This window comes from Equus caballus, chromosome 20, assembly GCF_041296265.1.
Source record: "Equus caballus isolate H_3958 breed thoroughbred chromosome 20, TB-T2T, whole genome shotgun sequence".
Classification (NCBI taxonomy): Eukaryota; Metazoa; Chordata; class Mammalia; order Perissodactyla; family Equidae; genus Equus; species Equus caballus.
Window position 1 is genome coordinate 48,000,861 of NC_091703.1, and position 23,539 is coordinate 48,024,399.

A 23,539-nucleotide genomic window follows, 5' to 3' on the forward strand; every position below is an offset into this window, starting at 1 on the left:
CGGTTTTCAACATAGACCGTTTAAAGTGATCATAGAAAATGCAAGTGGAAGTATCTAGAAGATAGCAGGTTCTGGGTATAGAGAAATTTACATGAAGGTGACAGGGAGAATAGACTAAGCTCACCAGGGAAGAAGGTAGAGGCAGATGATAAACACTCAGAACGTGAGCCTCGAGCTAGTCCTCACTTAAAGGAAGGCGGGAGAGAGAGAGAATGCAGGGCCAAGAGTGGGGCTCCTGACATGAAGGAGGCCTGGAGTTTTTATCGGCACTGCGGCTGCACTGTACTCTCCATGCCGGCCGATAGTCCAGAGCTCTAGCCCTGAGGAATTCCAAAGACAGAACGAAGCAGGGGAAGTGGTCTGGATCCCAACTCCGTGGAAATTCACTCTCCCACCTGAAGTCCCACTCGGGTCCCACAGCATGAAGGCACTAGTGCTACCAGGATGGCAAACTCCTGGATTTGTAGACATCCCTGCCCCTCTCTGTACCAGGCACTCTTAGTTGCAGATCCACTGTCCACTCCCCCTTCTTCCTTGAAAACTGAACCTCGCCTCGCAGGACAGCGACACGCTCAGGCCCAAGTGAGGCACTTGCTTCTGCGGCCTCCCTTGTAACCAGGGGTCTGGCCAGTGAGGTATGAGCAGGAGGCTGCCGGGAGCCACAGGGAGACTTTCTCCCCCTCTCATGGAAGGTTCTCTGTTTCTGCAGCTAAACACGTTCCTCATTAATACGCCATCCTTTACCTTTTCAGATCCACGGTGGTGACATTGAACACGACTCCTTTCAGCCAGAGGATCATAAAGAGTCGCTGAGAGAAGGGACAGTTGCCGATGCTCTCCCCATCGATTCCAGCCTAGAAGGAAGAGACACAGAGTCCTGAGTTGGCATGTGCATATTAGCGAGAAGGAAAAAGGGATTACAACACCCAAACATGAGTCTGAGGAGAACCGACTAAATCCCGTCCCAGCCTAACTTCCAAGGGCAGTTGCCCTATTCATCGTTGTCTTCCTAATGTCTCTGCAGGGCAATGCCTGGCACAGAACGAGAGGCAAATGCATGCTGGACCAAATCTGAGTTTCTAGCATGGCAGTTATGTAGAGTCATAACATTCTGAACCACAGAACCCCAGCATCTCAGGGTAAAAAGAGACCTTCACCATCACAGAGTCTAACACAAATGGTGTTGAACCACCAACTTCTATGCCCCCAAGTAATCATCTAGTCTATGCATGAGTGTCTCCACTCACCGGTAATTTATATCTTTCAAAGCAACCCATTCTGCGGATAGTGCTAACAATTAGAAATGCTTTTCTTTGGCTGGGCCTAGCCAAAATATGTTCCTCTGTAGTTTACCCTCTTCCACCCTTTGGTCCTTGCTCCATGAGGACGTCATGAGTACAAATCCTCAGACCTTGATCGCATCTCCCTGTATCTAGACTAGTCAGCAGGCTCAAGATATAATCAATACCTCACTTAGTTCTGATGAGTACTTGACCTTCAATGTCAATAAACCCTTCATTTGTTAAATTATCCTTTTACTCAACAAATACATATTGACTATCAATTATGTGCAGGGCGCTGGAGAAAATTACACAGGAGAGTGAAAAGTGCATTCACTCCGGGAGGTTATGGCCTTCTGTGGGGTGGCCTGGGGCTGAGACAGGAACACAGACGGCACAAGAGCAGAGAGCATGATTGAGTGCTGCATATATACTGCTGCTAAGCCCCCTCCCCTTCTCAGGACTCTCCCCAGCACAGTCTGTTGGTATTTTTTATTGTCTGAAAGGTCAGGCTGCCTGTACTTCTGAGTGTGCTGCAGGCATGAATTCTATAAAGAATTCATTCTCAGCAAACACACGAACAACAGAAAGGATGAGGAACTGATCTCTGCATAATTTATCTCCACTGAGGGGTCTACCGGCCCCGACGTGGTGCTTAGAGGGAGAAATCACCCCTCACTCTAGTTTGCTGTTGGTGCCCCTGAAAACTGAGCTCTCTTGTCGGGTGGCCTGAGCACCAGGCTCCAGGGACCAGGAGGCTGCAAGGGAAGGCCCCCAGGCTTACTCGCAAAGCTGCAAATATTCCAACCAACCTCCTGGAAGGGGGACTTGCTAAGATTTTTTTTTTAAGAAACAGAGAAAAATACACCCAAAGCTCAACACATTATTTTCCCCCTCGGGGTTTGTTTTGCTGTGGCGTTCGGTGGAGAGGCAGCGGGCCCTTCTTTCACACACGAGAGCCCAGCTGTGTGCTTATTTCCACCTTGCAATTCACTCCTAGCAGAGGCTCAGGTTTATCATGGAAAACTGGTGCCTTCGACGGTGCTGGTTGTAGGTAATTGCTATGAAATTACAGTTCTTTTACTTCTCTCTTAGCTACACCGGGAAACCCATCCCTACCCAGGTCTCACTTTTTCTCAGTGTTGGAAACAGAAGCACCCCTGAGTAGCTGTGACACCGTGGGCCCCATTACATAAATCTGAAAGGTGGGAGGGCTCTGTGTGGGTGCCACCCCTGCCCACAGAGCTGAAGTTATTGATAAAGCCACACTCAGCCAGGCAACTATTAATTTAATAATAGATTGATGCTGGACTTGAGTCTGCGATGTCAGTTCCCCACGACCGTCCCCAAAAGGGCTCACTTCACAGATACCTGGTTCTTGGTCCTTTAAGACATCTTGATGAAGGACTTTTGCCCAGGGCCAGTTATAACGTAAGTGACAAGCGGAGAATTAAAAAGAAACACAAGCAAAATCAAAAGCCACATCCACACACCATCATCTGTTTTCCTCTAGTGGTGGTGGCTGCGGGGGTAGTGGATAAGGGAACTGAAGGAGGAATTGGTGAAATATTGGAATTCTTATTAGTTAGATAAAAAAAATCAAACAGCAATGTTAACGATAACTAACACCTATATTGTCAGGCGTTGTTCTAAGTGCTTTACATAAACTATTAACTCACATATTCCTCAGTGAAACCTGTGTAGTGGGATCTTATCACCCTTTTACAGATATGGAAACTGAGGCACAGAGAGGGAAAATACCTGGCTAAGGGTCCCAGGACTGAACTCAGGCAATCTGGCTCCAGATCCAGAGCTCTTAACTGCCATGCCCGGCGTCCCACCTGAGGACCCAGATTGGGAACTCGTTCACACGAGGTCACAGAGCTGGCAGGTGCTCGTGCTGGAATTGTCTGCATTCCTCCCACTTGTGAGTCCATGAGCACACCGCGATGCCGGAGGCCTAGAGAGGGCGCCTTTCATAGCTCCCACATTTGCATTATTGTCGTATATTACGACTCTAGGCCTAGTAAACAAAAGCTGCCGAAGGACCGATTCAAATAACATATGAGGATCTGTCATTCATCTTCACTGTCCCTGCATCCTTCTTTCAGCTTCCTCTTTTCTTTTCTTGTGGTAAGAACACGAAACATGAACTCTACCTTGTTAGAGCTTTTTAAGCGTGCAATACGTTCTTGTTGACTGGAGGTACAATTTTGTACAGCAGATCTCTAAAACTTACTTATCCTGCCTCCCTGAAACTTATTCCTCATTTCCCCTGCCCCCTGCCCTTGGCAACCACCATTCCACTCTTTGATTCTATGACTTTGACTATTTCTGCTACCACATGTAAGTGAAAGCATGCAGTATTTGTCTTTTTGTGATTGACTGAATTCGCTTAACATAACATCCTCGAGGTCCATCCATGTTGTCGCATATTTTAGACTTTCCTTCTCTGTAAAGGCTGAATAGTGTTCCATTGTGTGTATACACCACAGTTTCTTTATTCAATCATCTATCGTTGGACATTTAGGCTGTTTCCATGTCTTAGCTATTGTGAATATTGCTACAGTGAACAAAGGAGTGCGAATATCTCTTTGAGATCCTGATCTCAATTATTTTGAATAAATACCTATAAGTAGGATTGATGAATCTTACAGTACTTCTATTTTTAATTTTTTGAGGAATCTCCATACTGTTTTTCATAGCGGCTGCACCATTTTGTATTTTCATCAACAGTGTACAAGGGTTCCAATTGCTCCACATCTTTGCCAAAACTTGTCATTTGTTTCTTCCATAATAGCTGTCCTGACAGGTGTGATGTGAGATCTCATTGTGGTTTTGATTTGCAGTTCCCTGATGATTAGTGACATGGAGAATTTTTTTCATATACCTGTTGAGCACTGTATGTCTCTTTTGGAGAAATGTCTATTCAAGTCTTTAGCCCATTTTTTAATTGGGCTATTTGTGTTTTTACTATTGACTTATTCAGCTTCCTTTTTTCCTCCTTCACAACTCACCAGTCCTGTGGCCCACATAAACCATTTGTTAAACTCATGGGTTAAACGTGGTGAGCTTGTGACAACCACTTGAAACATCAACCAAGAAGAACTAGGTGAGGCTCAATGGGACCCCAGACCCTGAAAAGTATGATGGAAAATTCTAGATGGCCTTTGGTTCAAAGGGATTCCAAGAAATGGAGTCTGTGGATAGGCACAAAAGTGGTGGACTAGGTTGAATAATGTCCCCCTAAAATTCATGTCCACCTGGAACCTGTGAGCGTGACCTTATTTGGAAATAGGGTCTTTGCAGATGAAATCAAGTTAAGATGAGGTCATATTGGATTAGGGTGGGCCCTAAATATGACTGGTGTCCTTATAAGAAGAGGGAAATTTGGACACAGACATACAGGGGAGAAAGTCATATGAAGACAGAGGCAGAGGTTGGAGTGATCAAACCAAGGAACACCAAGGATTGCCAGCAAACACCAGAAGCTAGAAGAGACAAGGAAGGGTGCTTCCCTAGATTTTGGGGGGCACATGGCCATGCTGACACCTTGATTTCAAGCTTCCATCCTTCAGAACTTGGAGAGAACAAATTTCTGTTGTTATCAGCCACACACTTCGTGGTAATTTGTCGAGGGAGCCCAGGAAACTAACACAAGCAGGAGAGTATCAAGAGGAAAATATGTACAGCTAATGGCAAACTTCCCAAGTTCACAGTTCTGCTCTGCTATGGGCCTCGTGTGCACACACGATTGCCAGCCAGCTATAACCCCAAAGTACTTTCTGTTCCCTAGATATAATACATTTACTTACTATGCTATACTATGTTATACGCTATAAGTTACAATAAAACACAAAATATTATACAGTATATAACATTACATATGATAATAATAACAGCATCATGGAATTATAGAGGTTGTATGATTATACATTATATGTTATATGCTGGGTAAGCCATATTATATGCTATGAGATATTGCCTTTCATGTACTCTCTCCCTCTCTATGGTGAGCTTGGCTACCCTAAAACATGGGCCAGGTTTTTTTTCTTTTTTTTTGGTGAGGAAGATTGGCCCTGAGCTAACATCTGTTGTCAATCTTCCTCTTCTTTTTTTCTCTCCCCAAAACCCCAGTACATAGTTATATATCCTAGTTGTAAGTCCTTTTGGTTCTTCTATGTGGGATGCCACCATAGCATGGCTTGATGAGCGATGCGTATGTCTCTGCCCACGATCCGAACCGGTGAACCCTGGGCCACCAAAGCAGAGCATGCAAACTTAACCACTACACCACTGGGCCAGCCCTAGGCCAGGTTTTCTTTGTCTTGAGCAACAACAAGCACAGGTGCCTGAAACTTAGTTGATACTCAGTGCTGGTTAGAATGATGCATGTTGAGGGGAGGGTGATACTGCTCCCTTTGTGTGGCTTGAGTATCTCAAAATTCTAACGCTGGCGCTCTGAAGAGTGTCCTGAGAAAAAAGCTTGGCTTATATAACACATTATAGCGGGAGAGCGTGGTTCCAGACCAGTCTCTGCCGCTAATTCACCATGTTCCTTGAGTATGTCGCCTCTCTCTCCTGGCCTCAGTCACTGCACTTACAACTTACTGCAATTTTGTGAATTCAAGTGGCTAATGGAGATTTGTTTAAGACAGCATTTCTCAAACATTCTGCTCACAGACTCCTTATATCCCTTTAAAGATTGTTAAGGATCTCAAAGAGCTTTTATTTATGTGGATTATAGCTATCAACATTTACTGTATTATAAATTAAAGCTAAAACATATTTTAAATACTTATTACCTTATTTATTTAAATATAATAATAAACATATTGCATGCTAATATAAATAACATTTTAATATAATGGAACTATATATTTTTCAAAAAAGAAATTTAGTAAGCACACATTGTTCCACGTTTTTACAAAATCTTTAATGTCTGGCTTAATAGAATTCAGCTTCTGCGTTCAATCTTGTGCTATTGGGCTGAAGTATATGAAGAAAGTCTGGCCTTACACAGATACATAGCTGGAACATGGAAGAGTAATTTAATAACTTTTTCGGATAATTGTGGGTATTTTTCTTTAATACCAAAACTCAACAGTGGTAGTTTCTTAAAGGTTAGTTGATAGCTGGAATTTAAAACCCTCTCAATGAAGTTCTTCTGTTCCACTAAAATCCATTCACCTTTCCTGCACTTTGAATGGATCTTTTACCCATGAATGATTTTGTGACATCACAAACCCGTCATTTGGAAAGCAGCCTTTGACTGAGGGGTGCGGATCTTCCAAACGCTGATACATTTCGCGACACAGTATCACAATGTCTCATTCAGTAACAGCGCCACCTAAGCTCATCAGAAAAGTTTAAGCAAAGAGAAGCTGCCAAGCTCATGATGGCACAGAGACTTGTTTTCCAATATTCTTAGCTTTCTCTGGAAAGCTTGTATTTTATCATCGGCAATAAATACTGTCAGTTGTTATCCTTAAAATGACAAGCTCATTTCATTGATTTTCCAGGAAGTGTCTGGCACGTACCAAGTCGGAAAAACCACAGTTTGTCTGCCGGTTGCTCTTTCAAGCAAAAACCGTGTTCCGCAAGAAAAGGGGCTGGTTCAGCTCACAGGTCACTCGCACAAGTGCTTCTCCGGAGACAACCATTGCACTTTGGGGTGCAGCCCAAGAGCTTCGTGTCCATTTCCCATTTCATCAGCCAGAACTTTTAAAAGACACATACTCAAAGGGCTGAGACTTAATCACGGTAGATAATTTTTACTGCTTTGTCAAGAACATTCATCAACGAGACAGGCTCTTTCTTTTCTGCACATGCATGGCTCCTCCTTCACACCACCACCCTGATCTGTGCTAAAACACCAGCAGCCTTAATCACGAAATGCCAACCCCAGGGAGAAATTACATGACTTTGAAAATAGTTATATTCAGCCTCCTGCAAGGGTCTCGGGGATCCAGGAGTCCACAAACAACATTTGAGAGCTGCTGGTTTAAGACATCCCATGCACCGACCGGGTACACGGTGTTTCAGCTCCAGACAATGGGGGGAAGCTGCTAATTGTGCAACAGTCACTGGAGGGTACCAGGTGCAGAAGAGCGAAGGTCCATTCAGAGGAGGTCCCAGGGGGAATAGCAGGAAACAAACGGATGGCATTTCAGCTTGACAGACATGTCACATCAGTTCACTGTCTCAGCTCCCAATGCACCCTCCCCTAAATGCTCTGTGAGAAGAGGGAGGGGTTCCTTTCAGCGTTTCGGAAGTGAGCATACAGGTAGGCTTTGTCAGGAGAGAGCACTGGAGGGCACTGAGGAGGACGAGGCTCTCCTGTTGTCTCTGGCATGGGCTGGGGTGACAGTGGTACGGGTGTAAGGCCCTCCAGTAGAGCCTGTCCCAGCCACAGGTACCTTTCAGCCGTGGCCTGCCGATAACCTTTCTGTAGCCCTTCTGACACGGAAGCCAAAGCCCCCTGTGCACAGCCTGTCTATGGCCAGGGTGTCCGCACAGATCTGACTGACTCTGCAAGCCCCGCGTGGCACGGGGCCTCCTGCTCCTGCTGACACCTGGACGCCACTGCACGCCTGTGCCACCACTGCCGATCGTCTGCTCCCAGCCTGCTCTGGAGGTTGGCCTTTGGCTTGCCCAGCGACTCCAGATCAGCTCTGTCTTAGCCAAACCGGTGAACGCCTCTGCTTTCTGCTGAGCTGGCCATAGCTTCTCCAGTGGGATTTGAACCCTTTCCACACGGGTCCTTCCTTGGCTGTTCTTCAGCTATAGGACACCATATAGAGTTTCCTTATATGTCATGGTTACTCTCTTATCATAGCTAATACTTCCTTGTGTTAAACTTCTCCTGTTTAAACTACTATGTGATTTCTCTCTCCTGACTGGACCCAGACTACCATATATGCTTAAATGTCTGATATTTCAAAACACAACATTTGTAGGCTCTCTGTTTGATGCCTTTAAAAATCCGGCAAGGTATGGGGCTGGCCCCGTGGCTGAGTGGTCAAGTTCGTGCACTCTGCTGCAGGCGGCCCAGTGTTTCGTTGGTTCGAATCCTGGGCGCGGACATGGCACTGCTCATCAAACCACGCTGAGGCAGCGTCCCACATGCCACAACTAGAAGGACTCACAACGAAGAATATACAACTATGTACTGGGGGGCTTTGGGGAGAAAAAAGAAAAAAAATTTAAAAAAAATCTGGCAAGGTAAAGTCCTAAATTAGGTACTAGAAGAAAGAAACCTCAATTTTCTTCAGAAAGTTCATTAAGTCACCATTTATGACACATTTCAACTTTTTGTTGCTTTGGCCCATGAAACCTGTTCCCAAAGACTCAAATGATTAAATAATTTTTTCAAGTTTACAGATAAAAATTCTGTAAACTTGACTGGGGCTGGAACTGACCTCAGGGATGATATGGTCTAGCTCGCTCTTTTTTACTGGTGAGGAAATTGGCCAAGAAAGATTAGACAACTTGCCCACAGTTGCACAGCCCGGTCCCATGGCAGAATCAGGGATGTGATTCCTGATTCCTAGCTTTCCACCATGCTAGGCTGGTACTCTTACAGGAAAGAGTACCAAAGTGACAAAGGCCCCAGGAAGAGGACTTTCTTTGGATATTAAATGACTCATTTGTATAGCACTAAAATGATTCATATTACATGGAAGAGAAAGAATCTTTCTTTATGAGAATATTTGCAGCCGTCTACTTTTTCCTATTGTCGTAAGTCAGATAGCGTTCTATATTATGACTACTTTTTTAATACCAATGGCCTCTCCTCCCAATACTTTGGTTGGTCATCCTTCCATTGGCAGCGATGGGACTTGGTGGTTTTTGGTCCACCGGAAGGTAGGGGGTTTTACCCTGGAAGAAACAACGTTGTTTTTCTCAGCAGTCACAAAAGCCGTAACACACCAGCGTCATTCAGTCATTTTTCATTCAACAAACAGTCAGGTAACAAGCACACATTTAGGGCTTCAGAGATTCTCAGCATTTATTTAAAGTTGACTATAAAGGCTGAATCAGCTCTACACAGACAGCTGCCTGGGGAAGGCAAGGGGAAGAATTCAGGGTCATTAGTCAGGGTTCTCCAGAGAAACAGGACCAACGGGATGTGTGTGGATACAAACATAGACACAGACACAGATTAGACATAAACATAGACATAGATGTAGATATTGATATAGATACAGAGACATAGATATAGATATTGATATAGATACAGACATAGACATAGATGTAGATATTGATATAGATACAGACATAGACGTGTAGTTTAGGGAATTGGCTCACACAGTTGTAGAGGCTTGATGAGTCCAGAACCTGATGGGGTAGGTCATCAGGTTGGAGACTCAGAGAAGAGTTGCGATTCAAGTCCAAAGGTCACCTGTTGGCAGAACCCTCTCTTCCTCAGAGGGGGCTAGTCTTTGTTCTATTAAGGTCTTCAACTGATTGAGTGAGGCCCACACACATTATAGAGGGTACTCTGTTTTACTCATAATTTAAAAGTTAATCTCATCCAAAAAACACTGCACAGAATCATCTAGAATAATGTTTTGACCAAATATCTGGGGACCGTGGCCCAGCCAACTTGACACATAAAAATTAAACATCACACCAGGTGAATTTAAAAATAGTACCTGAGACAGGTAACCCATCAATCCAGCACCTGTCATCAACACCTTAGCTCACCAGGTGGTTTTATAAACCACTGTATATAGGTATGTAAATATCCCCTCCCAAAGGAATTTATAGACTCCATACATAGAAGGTTACTCAGTTTAAGTGACTGCCTAAGAGGGCAGCATCTAATGTTACCTTTGACCCCGAGTGACCAGCCTGGTCTGATGTTGGCTTTGTGCCCAAGGCTGCCTACAACTTTGTATCTTACATAATATTGCTGTGCTTGAGGCCCTCGGGCGTGTCCTTCAGCGTGCCTTGAGCTTTATGTCAACTGCCTTGAGTCTGTACTCACCCTCCCGTCTTTCCACACGTTCTTTGAGAAAGAGCTGTCCTTTCCCACTCAAGAGCAATGCCCCTTCTCCCAGCCCTTTCTTTCCACTCCTACGTGACTTTGTTCCCCGATTCTTTCACCTCCAAACTATTTGACTAAGTGAATGCGTCTCTTTTAAACCTCTTGCTAGCCCTGCTTCTACTTAACATCTCTTCTAAAATGATCCTATTTCAATCACTTTCTGGGCCTAAGCAATTCTTTTCCTTCCTTCCTTCCTTCCTCTGTCTCTCTCTCTCTTTTTCTTCCTTTTGTCTCTCTCTTTCCCTCCCTCCCTCTTTCTTTCTTTCTGCCTGTCTTTCATTCTTGCCTTGTGACTTGCTCCTCCCTGACTTTTCTCTTGTAGCTAGAACTTTTGATTATCCCGTCTTCTTAAAACCCAGCCCTCTGCACCTGCCTTGTCACCTGGTGCCTATCGTGTGACTGTGGCTGGCTTCCTGGGTGTGCAATCTGTGCAGCTGGATGAGGCCCTGGACTCGGACGGGCCTCACACTTGGCTTAAGGCTCCGTTTTTTCTGTCTCAAAATTCTTAATCATTTTTGAACAAAGGCTCCCTCATTTTCCTTTTGCAGGGGGCCCCACAAATTAGGCAGCCAGGTCTGTGTGGAGACTCTCATTCCTTGAGCTGACCTCCTCCTCTTCCTGACCTTTGCCCTCTCAGCTAATTGCTCTTCCCCCTCCATGCCTGGTGCCCTTTAGAGAACTCACCTACTCCTGAGAACATGATTCTCCTCCCCAAGTCAGCATTAACTCTGGCTTTTAGACCTATGAAAATGCTATTCACCCTGAGCCTTAAATAAAGGAAAAGGAAAAGGAAAGAGAGGGAAAGAAGAGAAACTGCTGGAATGCTGCAGGGCTTGCTTGGGTCAAGTCTTCCTTGTTGGTTCCATGTCTTATCCTCTCTCACGCCGATGTTACAGATTATTCTAGAATTTGCCTCATTTCAATTAAATCGCTTTCCAGTTGTTATTAGCTGCCTGAGGTTTTCTTACTAGTAAAAGTCAGACAATATTCCTTATTATTATTTTTTTTTAATATCAAATGATCTGTCCTTCCAGTAATCTAGTTGGTAAGCCCTCCATTGGCATGGATGTGGCTTGGTGATTTGTTTTCTTCTGGTTTTTTATTTTACGAAACCCTAGGAACCCAGTAGGTGCTCAGGAAATGTAAGTTTGCTTGCCGTGGTATGTCCTCCAAGTGACTCATCATGCTGTGGAATGCAGAACAGCCCTCACATCGTATCACAAACCGGCGCCAGGCCTTCGGAGGACTCAAAGTCCACACCCTCTGCTGCTAAGTCTGGCTCTTTCTGCTGCACTCGCCACAGGTGCAATATTTAACAACTAAATCCCATTGCACTAGAGGCAGGCTTGTCCTTGACTTCACAGAGTTTGTGGTACAGGGTAAAGGGCATGGTGTAGAGCCATGCAGACCTGGGTTCAAATTCCACCCCTCATACCAACCAGCTGTATGTGGCAGATTTTATTTTTCTACTATTTCCCGTCCCATATGCTCTCTAGAGGTGGAGTTCATATTTCCCTTCTTCTTGAAATTGGGGGAGGCCTTGTAGCTGCCTTGGTGAATAGAGGAATGTCATAATGTGTGATTTCTGAGACCAGGTCATAAAAGGCGATATAGATTCTGCCTGATTCTCTCTCTTTCCTTTCAGATGCTTACCCTGGGAACCCAGCCACCACATTGTGGAGAAGCCCAGAGCACATGAAGAGGCATTGTGTAGTGTTCCGGCTGACAGTCCCAGCTAAGTTCTCAGCTGACAAGCGGCATCAACCACCAGACAGGTGAATGAATGAGGCTTCAGATGATTCCAGCCCCTAGCCTTTGAGCTGTCCCAAATGACACCTAATGAAGTAAAATGAGTCATCCCACCAAGCCCTGGCCAAACTGCAGGTTCATGAGCAACATACATGTTATCATTGTTTAAAGCCACTCAGTTTGGGGATGCTTTATTACCCAGCCGATAACTCATATGCACACTCAGCCTCAGGTTCCCTATCTGCAAATCAGGGGCAGGAATATCTACCTTGCCAGGGTTGTAATATGACTGGATGATACTATGCATAAAACACATGGTGTTTGTTTTATAAATGTAGAACTATCATCATTACGACCACAGAAGACAAACATTTAGGAAGAGCTGATTAGACATCCCTGTTTATGAACTGCTATGCCTTAGCAAAGATTCAGTAGACCACTCTTTGACGATACAAAAATTCAACAATACCTCGGTGTTCAGAGTTTTGTGTGTGGAGCAATACATTCAATAGAGAAAGCAAACACAAGAAGAACTATGGCCACTGTCCATTGGCTGGAGAAGAGTGTTTCTAAACCAAGGCAGTTTTACATTGACCAGGAAGGCGGACAGGGAAAGTGACTCATATTTGGTTAGCTGTTGGTACAATGATAGGCATGTGCATGTCTATTCTCTACAAAGCCATTGAGTTTCTGTGCAGAGCAACATTCTCCAACCAAACCCTGTTTTCAAGTAGTTCAGGACCCAAAGACGAAAAGGACTGGAACTCAAGGAAGATAGACGGATGAAGCTGAGGGATCAGGTCTATGACAGATTGCTGGTAGTTTTCTGTTAAGGGCCAGAAGAAGCCTTGTGTTCTCTCAATATCCGGGAACCTTTGTCACAAATCTTTATTAAACAGCGATACAAATCTACAGCCTCAAATAAACGGACCTCCTTCCCACATGGGTTTAATTTGAAGATGCAGTCTTCTCACTTAAGCCTCCCCTGGAGAAGACCAATCCTAATGGAGGAAACACACCTTCCACTGAATTAGGCCACTGTCAAAAGTTTGCCTCTCCGCCCTTGACATATTTTTTCATTTGTTATTCAAGATCCTACAGAGATTGGTTCCAGCTTTTGATCACGAATCCTTTTCCCCTAGATTCACGGACTGAACCTACAATTCCCATACCCTTCGTACCAAACCAGGGTGTCTTGATGTTGAATTCTGCTTTTCCCAGCAAGGTTGGTGTTTGGGCTCCTTTGATAGCAGAGATGCCACAACTGTTACTCATCTACCCTCTGCTCTGGTTGTCTGAATGTTGAGTTTTGAATATAGCATCTTCATATCACAAGCTGGTCTGAAAAGACTTTGGTGAAATCAGAAAGTCTGTCATCCTGCCTCTCCAGCTCAGTAAGCTCTCCTCTATTCAAACCTCCTGAATACAACAGATGAAAAGCTTATGGCGCTGAAATGAAATCTGAGTCACGAGATTTATTAGATAGGGTCACTTAAATCCTAAACCCCCTGGAAAATTTTTTGCAAAGTCAGTATTCTATAATATGTCAACAAAATATGTTTATAAAGCTTGAAAAGTCTATTCTAAATACTCATTTAAAAATGCCACCCCCAGACCCCACTCTCAGATGTTCTGATTTAATTAATCTGGGGTTGGGCTCAGACATGAGCTTTTTTTTTTGCCCCAAACTCTCAAGGGGATGCTCATGTTCAGCCAGGCCTGGTCACCTCTGACCTAGTGGAGCTCACAGTTGAGTGTGTACAACGGAATTGCCTGAGGATTGTGTTAAAAAAGAAACCTGACAAAAAGCTGCTGAGCCAACTCCAAACCCCAGAGTTGGAGTCTCAGAGAGACACCCAACTTGCCCTCCCTGCTCTTTCTGGTCCATATTTCCCTGTCTGGACCAGAAACTCTTCTGTCTCCCCCTCCACTTCTCCTGCTGGTCCTTCCCCATCCAGTCCTTGCGTAGGCCCTGAGAGAAGTGCACCATTTTGAGTTGCTCAGCAAATGGAGAGTACATTTTGGATAAAGACTTGTCAGTGTAGCCAGAAACTATACCAGGAGCTTCACTCGCCAATCGAGGTCTTTCCAGTCGCCCCTCCACAGAGAGCTCTTGAGCTCTCTAAGTGGGTCCTCCCTGGTGGTGACGGAGAGCACTGCGACTAGTCCAGAAATCCGACCCACTCAGCTCAAGCCCTCACATGGTCAGTGCAGCTGCAGGCCACATGTTCTCGACCACGCTTCCTCCTCCCCAGGCGCTATCCTCTAGCCTGCAATGGCTAGAAACTTTGGTTTTTCTACAATGTGGGACCCCATAAAGTCCTGTGTTTGGCTTTCCTGGCTGTGTGGGGCAATAGGAGGTTTTAGCTCCACCCTCAACCATATGCAGTCATCCGGCCACTTGGGCAGGCTAGGTCGACGTGGCAGGACAAGCACCTTCACTGAGGGCCTGTGCGGTGGGGAGGCGGGGAGTCAGTGCTGAGCAAGATTCATTCCATCTCCTTGAGAAGCAGGCCCACATGGAGGCAGCAAAAGGTACAGAGATGGGGTCCAGGTTGTCAGGGAAGTGCAGTAGTGATAGAGGGTTGGGGAGGGGGAGCAGGATGGAGCCCACCTAGAGTTTCAGTAAGGTTTCGGGGCAGCAATGATCTATAGTATGAGACTTGAAGGGTAAGAGGGTTTATTCAAGCAAAGCAGTGGCAAAGGGCATCTGAACAGAAGCGACAGCCTAAGTGCGGGGCTGGAGACTTGATTACACGCTGTGGGGTCTGTAGGCAACTGCAAGCAGTTGGTCTTGTCCTTCGTGCCGTACGAGGGAAACCCACGCAGGAATCCTCCAGTTCCCTTTCTTCCTCCAGTCTGAAGGTGCCAGCCCAATCTTAGTCATGCTTTGTCCCCTGGGTCTGCTATTTCTACCATCACTGGTCTCCAACCCCTTGGCCACTATTGGCCAACATACCTTCTTCCTCACTTCCATTTCTCAAAGCCAACTCTGAAAGCATTCACATCCAAGCATGAATTCTGGATAACTGTTTAACATTGGTCATGAACCAGTGGTGGAGTTTCAGGCCTCTGCCAGGTGTGTGAGGAACTGGGAAAGGAGGAAGAGGCGCAACGGCAGCTCCCTGGAGTCTTGAAACAAGACATGTGGGCTTTCCCCTCTTATCTCCATTCTACCCTCTGCAACTTACAAGGACGGGGCTTCTGTAGTGGGTGTCCAGGCCAGAGCCACATGTCTTCTCACAAAGCTGCTTTAATTTCCATTTAAAATTCTCTATTTAAAATTACTTCAGGGCTGCTTGGGAGGGCAAGACTTAGAAACAAAAACAACAACACATTCCTTTTTAATTAATTTGGATGTGGGAGACTACAGGAACCTTAGCTTTGCCTTTCGTATGAGCACTGTGAATTGGGATAACTGTTTTCCTGTATGCGTGCAGTTAAGACCACGGCCAGAATGTCTCGAGAAGCAGGATGTTTGGGTGAATTGAGTTCCCTGGGTAGCCTTTTAAGCAAAAGAAGATTAGGAGTCATCCATCCCAGACCTAGTTTAGCACAAAGAACTGTGTGATCTTGGGTAAGTAATTTCCCCCTCCCTGGGCCTCAGTTTTGTTATTTATAAAGTGGCTAAATTAAAAGAGATGATGTCGAAAGACACTCTAAAATATTTCTAAAATGTGGCTGGGAAAAGGTGAATAGCACTGAATCTCTTATTTGCATCTACGAATTCCAATGGCTGAATCTATTCAGCTTCACAAGCTAGCACAGCTCCCAGCTCCCAGCACCATGCTTGGCCCGTGGCTCAGGCTCAGTAAATGTTTGCTGGGAGGATGGAGCTGCGGGCTGGCATTCTACCCTAAAAAGGAGGCAGGTGGGCCTGTGGGGCAGTTACCAGCACTGCAGGTTGGAGGGGAAATGAAGACAGAAAGCAGGAACGCCTGGGACCACCTTCTCCGGCTCCTTCAAGGCTGTGCCTTCTCGCAGCTCTCCTCTAATGTCCCTCATAGTATTCTCAGCACATCGCCCTACAAAGCAGTGAAGAAGCATCCTTTTGGAAGGCTCCCCACACCCACCCAGATCCCTCAAGCCTCATCCAATCCCCTCATTTTTCGGATTAGTCCAGCTGAGGTCCACAAAGTTTAGATGAAGTCCAAGACCCAGCAATCGGTGGGGGTGGAGTTTACAATCGAATGGAGACGGTTTGAAATCTCAGTCAAAATCATCAATGGAAACGATTTAGACATAACTACAGAAGCTGTGGGAATTGAATCCTTTCCAAAGTCATCTTTAGAGACATTCCTGCTGGCCCTTGCTTACCTGCCATTTCACTCTCTTAAAATTAAAAGTAGAATGCTGAAGACACAGGAAGAAAAATTCAGATTATTGTCCAGTACAGATTCTCATCAGATTTATTCTACTTCAATGTGGAGGATTCATTCAGGGTAAAGACAAGAAGCGGGGCCCACCCTGAAGCTCCTGAGCCCCCGGGGGCAGTGTAGAAGAGAAGCGGGCAGCTGGATCCCACCTCCGAAGGTTCCTCCTTCGCCCGGAGGGCGATCGGGAGGGTTAAGGGAGATAACAAGTGAAATGGGAGCATAGCACCTGGTGGAGAGCTGGCCCTCAACATCTGCTGTCTTCACTGTCACTCTGCCCTCTGGGCCCGTCCCTCCACTTTCCCTCTCACACTTCCAACCAGTACATTAAAGGCCACGGGTCTGGAGAAAGTCTCCCATGTCACCAAGCAATAGGGAAATAGTCCTACTAGCCATTGCCTCCCGTCACATGAGCCCACCCACTTCATTTCTCTTGAGCTCCCGCAGAACTTACTGTGAAGATTCTAGTTCTGGATGATTCTATCTTCTGCTTTTTAAAAACAATCTCACAGCTATAGACATAGAAACTGAGCCAGGTTTTGTGTCTAGGAGACCCAGTTGCATTTTCTCTGCCTTGAAAAGACTCAATCTGAGCTTGCTCCCGGCTGAGTTATATGTTCAAGCTTGGGCCAAGCTATAATTGAAAAGGAGTCTATCTTTTGTAATCCCCTAGGCCCAGAGGGGAAATGAAAAGCTTTTCCAAATGGCAGACTAAGGCAGGAAGTGTTCTATTTATTGTACTCCCATAAAAAAATAAACGTATCCCAGTAATTATACCACACGCACAATAGTGCGGGCCATCACCCAGGAAGCCACAACTTGAGACAGAGACCGTGTTTCTCTTCAGAAAGGCAATTTTTCCAAGACCTACCATATTTTCTTTCACAGATTCTACAGCTACAAAAGACAGATGGCCCACCGTGCTTTCTGTCTGGCCCGTGGGCGTCAGAAGACCTCATGTGGTCCCAGATGTTCTGCAAGATAAATGTGCCCTTGAGCAAGTCACTGCCTCCGTGTGTCCTTCTGCATCCTTGCCTGTGAGATGAAGGGATGACTGAGTAATGTCTGCCTCTGAATGCTCTGCTTCTCCGCACGCACAGTTGTTCAGCAGTACTAATTGGGCACGAAGAAGTTAGAAACGGCCCTTGCCTGGGAAGAGCTGCCATGAAAATTGTCCACTTCACGCCTAGGAGAAAAAACTGGAAGTGTCCATTATAAACATATAAAACTACCCCCAAATAACTCCAAAATAACAAGACTCCAAAATAAGTGAGGTGCAGGAATTGTTCTCCTCTACTGGATCCTTTCTGTAATTCTCAGAATTTGGCATGATGCTCCTGGGGTACTCCAGTTCACAAGCACCAAAAAAACCTTGTTTTGGCTTCTGCATCCTAATACTGGGATCCACAGAGAGGACCCTCTCAAATCAGCCCACTTGGTATATCAGAAGATTTGAAGACATGCTTCCATCTGTGACACAGATTGCTCCATCCACTGGATCGGAATAGAAGTTTAGGTAACTGTAGATAGTCACCAGAGCATATCATTTGTGTCTCTGTTTAGTTTGAAGATGCCAAACAGAGTAGTTGCACCTGCTTGTTAAAAATTGTACTATGGCCATGACCTTGACACCGCAACCCCCACCAAATGATTTCTACCAGCATAAGTCAGGAAAAGCCAATCACAATAGTTTCCCTTTACTTAGAAGCCCTGTCTAAGGAAGGAAGCCTGTGCTTATTGGGCTATGTTTAGAAGATGATAAGCAATGACCTTCAAGGATTATTAGCAGATAGACTTCTGGATCCTACTTAATGTTTAGGATCAACCTCTTCAAATTATCCTCTGATGGAGGCTCAGGAATGACAAAGACATTTCAACTTGTGCTTCATCTTTCAACTACCAGAAGAGGCTGCTGGAAGCATGATGTAGAGAATTCTGAGGTCTCAACTAGGATCAGTGGGAAAGAATGTCTGTGTCATCTGGTGATTACATGTTTTATTTATACTGCCAACCTTAGATAGAATTCTGCAAATACTTCCACAGAGAGGGCAGAGGCCTGCTCAAGAGGCAGAAGAAATGGGGCAAAGTGAAAACTATGAGAAGCGTAATTTTCCCCCATGTTCTCCCAATTGGCTCTTACCACACCTTTCTTTGACAGGATTTCTTTCCACTAAGTCATAAAATGGCCCCTGTTTTATTTTTCTCTTCTCAATCTTGAGGTATAAGGCCAGATAAATCACTCTAGTTGTTCAAAACGTAGCTTGCATGCAAAGACCAACAGCCTCAGAGACATGCCGTGGGGCTGAAGAGAAACAAGGCCCTAGAAACAAATTCAACATAACGAGAGTATGTGATTACCAAGGACTTCTACTCTGTAGCATTGCAGTTAGGTAATTAGCTTGGAGCAAGACATTTCTTCTCTCAATGCTTTCACCCAGGGGGGAGAAAAAGATGGCTTGAATTGGCCTCAGCTCCTCCCCTCACCTGTCACTGGAAATAATAACAGCTGCCCACCTGGTTCACAAGATCTCTGTGGGGATTGAATGAGATAATGTCCATGCAAGTGCTCTGAAAGGATGAGGCATAATAAGTATACTACAAGCCCCATCTCCCGTCCTTCTGTATCAGAGGATTGAAATTACAGCTCGAATACAACATTGCACAGCTCTACAGTCCCTTTAGGAAAATGAATAGGAACCCAGTCCTCAAGTGAGCCCCATTAAGAGCTTTCTATCTCTCCCATAGAACTCCCAGCAATGGCCCTAAAAATTTTTGGTTATTTCTTTTGATAGGAGCAATTTTTTTTGATAGGAGGAAATTCTAGGTTGTTTACAGCCTTGCTACGCAGAGTCAGGTCCATGGACCAGCAACATCGGCATCCTCTAGGAACCTGGTAGACATGTAGGTTCTCAGGCCCTACCCAGTAGATCTACCCAGATCTACTGAATCAGAATCTACATTTTTAACAAGATCTCTAGGTGATTTATGCCTTTCAGTGCCTGAGAAAGCTGGCCTTCAGAATCTCTGAAAGACAAAGGCCTTATATAGCAACATACAAAGACCCTCCTAACCCATGCACTAGGTCAGTGATATCGAGCTTTTCTTTTCTATTTTAAAAAGTATATATTTGCACATCTGAATTACACATAACTCCTCTTTAGAAAAAAATCTATACTCTTGCACATTGTAATCTGGCCCTATTGGATTCTAAAAATATGAGTGAATCTCAGCCAAATTTCCATACTTTGTGCAGGGGAGGGGCCAGCTTGCAAATAACAATGGCAGCCTGGTGCTGAAAGTGAACACTGAAGCTGAAACCGGAGCCAGGGTTAAATTATTTATTGAAATTCCATGATGTGGCTTGTCGCTTAGGAGCCAGCAGAGCCTAGAATCATTGAACACATGCATCCTACGCAGGCTCCATCCTCTTCCTGCTGAAGTCACCTGCCCCTTGCCTGTGGGACCAGTCAGAAGTTGGACCCTCACATGAGAGGCTAAGTTATGGAAACCTGATGAGCCATGGTTAGTGAATGGGCTCTCTAAAGGTGTTGCACTAGGGCTGGCCCAGTGGCATAGTGGTTAAGTTCACACGCTCCACTTTGGCTGCCTGGGTTTGCAGGTTTGGATCCCAGGTGCAGACCTAGAACCACTTGTCAAGCCACGCTGTGGCAGCATCCCACATAAAACACAGGAAGACTGGCACAGATGTTGGGTCAGGGCCAATCTTCCTCACAAAAAAAAATAAAAATAAAGGTGTTGCGCTGAGAGCGCCCAGCGCCCATTGCTGTGCAGTGCAGTGGCTTGGCCAGCTGCCTGCTTGCAACCCCCAGTGTACAGAAAGCCTGCATAGAAAGTTGCAGAAAAACAAGAAAATCAATATGCTGCAGATAACTCTTTAAAAAAACAAACAAACATTCTCTGCTTCAGAGTTTCTATCTGTATAATGGAGAGAAAAGGTTTCTTCGCCAACCAACATGCCAATATATATATACAATGGATTAAACTCTGTAGATAAGTGGTCCTTTCATAATCACTAATATTGGGTCCTCAAAAGCAAAATACTATAAACATGTCCATCGATAGTAGAATGGTTTATTACAATATGATATGGCCATGTTATGGAATAGTACACAGCTTTAAAAAAGAGCAAGTTGGATTCTTATGAATTATTCTGGAGGGAGTGTCATGGTAGAAGAAAATGGCAAGTCACAAAGTAATGTGAATAGTATTACGTCTTTTTTTAATTTACAAACAAAACCCTGTGTGTGTGTGTGTGTGTGTGTGTTTGTGTGTGTATATATATATATATATATATATATAAAATAAAAAATTGGGTGTTTGAACAATAAAAAGAAAGGAGTTGAGAGCAGGACTTAACACTGATAACACTAGTTTCTCCAGTAGGAGGCATTCCAGGGGTGTGTGGAGGGAGACTCTTAATATTTTCTTTGTGTGGTTTCAGGTAAGGAAGTGTCTGAAACACTTGGTGCCAGACATATTTCAGAATTCCGAATATTTTGGAATGTAGGAAGGTGACGATGCGTGTGCATATACATGCAACCTCACCCCATTCCCAGCGGGCTCTGGGGCACCACCCTGCAATCCAGTCCATTAACATTTCTGCAGCACTGAGCAGGACAAACAGAGTCTATGAACAGCCTCTAGAAACTCAGCTCCACCGTGCCTCCAAATGAATTTGCCACAAACTCAAAAGAACTTTCAGTTTTCAGAGGTTTTGAATGTCAGGATTCCAGATACAGGATTCCAGATCTGTCTTTAACTCTTTAGGGTCTGACTTGTCACCGTGATCATGTATTTGAAATTTAAAACAAATAAAGTAAAATGAAAGGGAAGGGACAAAGAGAAAGAAAAATGGAAGGCAAAATCCCTCTGATGTCCCCTTGGGTACCTTCTCTTATGCCTCCAAAGGGTCCTGATTCGGAACTTGAGAGTGATGGAGGATGCAGTTTGGTGGAACGTGGCAGACAGTGGGCCCGACCTGTGGATGTGAGATACTAGCAAATTCAAGTCTACTGGCCTGTTGTGTAGCAGACACAGGAGAACAAAAATAAGATTAAAAAATATATATTTTTGGGTCTGGCCCCGTGGCCGAGTGGTTAAGTTCGCGCGCTCTGCTGCAGGCGGCCCAGTGTTTCGTTGGTTCGAAATCTCGGCGTGGACATGGCACTGTTCATCAAACCATGCTGAGGCAGTGTCCCACATGCCACAACTAGAAGGACCCACAACGAAGAATATACAACTATGTATCGGGGGGCTTTGGGGAGAAAAAGGAAAACATAAAATCTTAAATATATATATATATATATATATTTAATAAAATAGAAAGTAACTCAGGTGCTGAGAAGTAACCAGCCCATGTGGCTTCTGCTACTCAATATAGAACTGAAACAAACGCGTTTGTGTCCAAGTTAAAATACGTGTTTTGTGAGGTCAACAAGGAACGCCCCACATATGTATTGATGGCGTCCCCAGTGTGCCATGAACTTGTTTAGTGAGGGGCTCAGATTCTCACTGGGGCAGGTAAACTCTTTCTTTTGGCTGGGTCCCTATCAATTTAGACATGTCTTTTAAAAATATATACAGTTATGCTGTTGATTTTTAAAATATCTTCAAAGGTGCCAGGAGTCCAGTTCTATCAAATCACAAAGAACAAGACACTACTTTAACTGTCAGTCTCTTTGTTGTAAGTGCCATGTGACCCAAGCCATGTCAGTTGGAGCCTTCATTTCTCTTACTAGGAAACGATGGTCCAGCACCATTCACCACCCTCACCCGGAAGGTGTGCAAGAAAACTAAAAAGTGCTTAAAAGCCTTTGGATTAATACATGTTGTAGGTTATAAATGACCTATTTCTCTGTGGTATGTGGGTGAAGGATGAGGGCCTGAATGTCACAAAGGGAATGGAAATGATCAATGATGGAGAAACCACCAGACTGGACCTCAGAAATCCTAGGTTCTGTTCCAGATGCCCCCTAAAACAGTGGGGGCTGCTTTCGTATCTGGACCTCTGACACCTGCCCTGCCCATCTTTCAGAGTGACAATTAGGGTCAAATGAGGCCATGTGCGTAGGAAGGGCTCTGACCACTAGCAGTGGCTCCAGCTTCTAGCTACCTACAAAAAGACGAAGATTAATATAATAATATTATAGATAAGGCAGGATGGAATAAACGGTAAACAGAAGTCCTACCAATGTCGTCTACATACCCAGGGGAGCAGGTTTTACTTCCAGGTGGGGAATTGGGAAAGTGCCTTTTCATGCTCATCATCTCCTATCTGGATTTATTTTTTGTCTGCTTATTTGTTGAATGTGTAGAGTGACCACCATCCCAGCTGGCCTGGGGCTGAGGATTCCAGAGTTTTCGGGGCTTAAAACTGGATAAGTTCCTGGCAAACTGGGATGAGTTGGTAACTCTCTCTCTCTCTATATATATGCACATTTCTACTTTCAAAAAAGGATTTGAGGGGACACTTAAACATGGATGCTTACATTTAATAAACTCATTCATACACGCCTGTACCTGGACAGAATTCATTCACTTCAAAGCAGCTTGGAAATTTCAAATAATCCCTTCTTAGTACTTTTGGTTCATCACACTACAGTGTTATCCTTCATTGGATCAAATCTAGTGATTCTTGGTATTAATAATCATGCCAGACTCTGCTTAAATGAGTGATAGACATTGCAGTGGCTCTGACCTTGAGTTTCCTAAAATAGCTAGAATAGATGAAAGGCAGCTAGTCAGGACAACAACAGCCATAACAAAGGAGTATTGTCGATTCTCTCTGTGGGTAGACGTTGCGTGTGCGCTATGTGTACACAAGGTGCGTGTTGTATTGCCATATTCATTTGACTTTTCAATACTGAATGGGCAGTGTAGTTCAAACAGACCCAGATCTGCCCACACATCCAGAGGGGAAATTACTCCTGCTCAGGGCTTTGTTTTTTGCAAAGAAGCTGTGTTTAAGTTATATGATGATTTATAATAACTATTTGTAATAAATATTTATTTTAAGTAAATAGATGGGGAAATTGCCTCTGTTCTACCCCTGAATAATAGAGATC

At 44.6% G+C, this 23,539-nt stretch overlaps 1 protein-coding gene across 2 annotated transcripts in view; it reads right to left on the reverse strand.

Moving 5' to 3' along the window:
- CLIC5 (chloride intracellular channel 5) overlaps positions 1–23,539 on the reverse strand; it is a 100,470-nt gene that overhangs the window by 46,928 nt on the left and 30,003 nt on the right. For both annotated transcript variants that reach the window (XM_001502577.7, XM_005603970.4), the window contains exon 2: positions 745–854. In XM_001502577.7, coding sequence (XP_001502627.1) covers positions 745–854 — 110 coding nt within the window. The remainder of the gene's footprint in view (positions 1–744; positions 855–23,539) is intronic.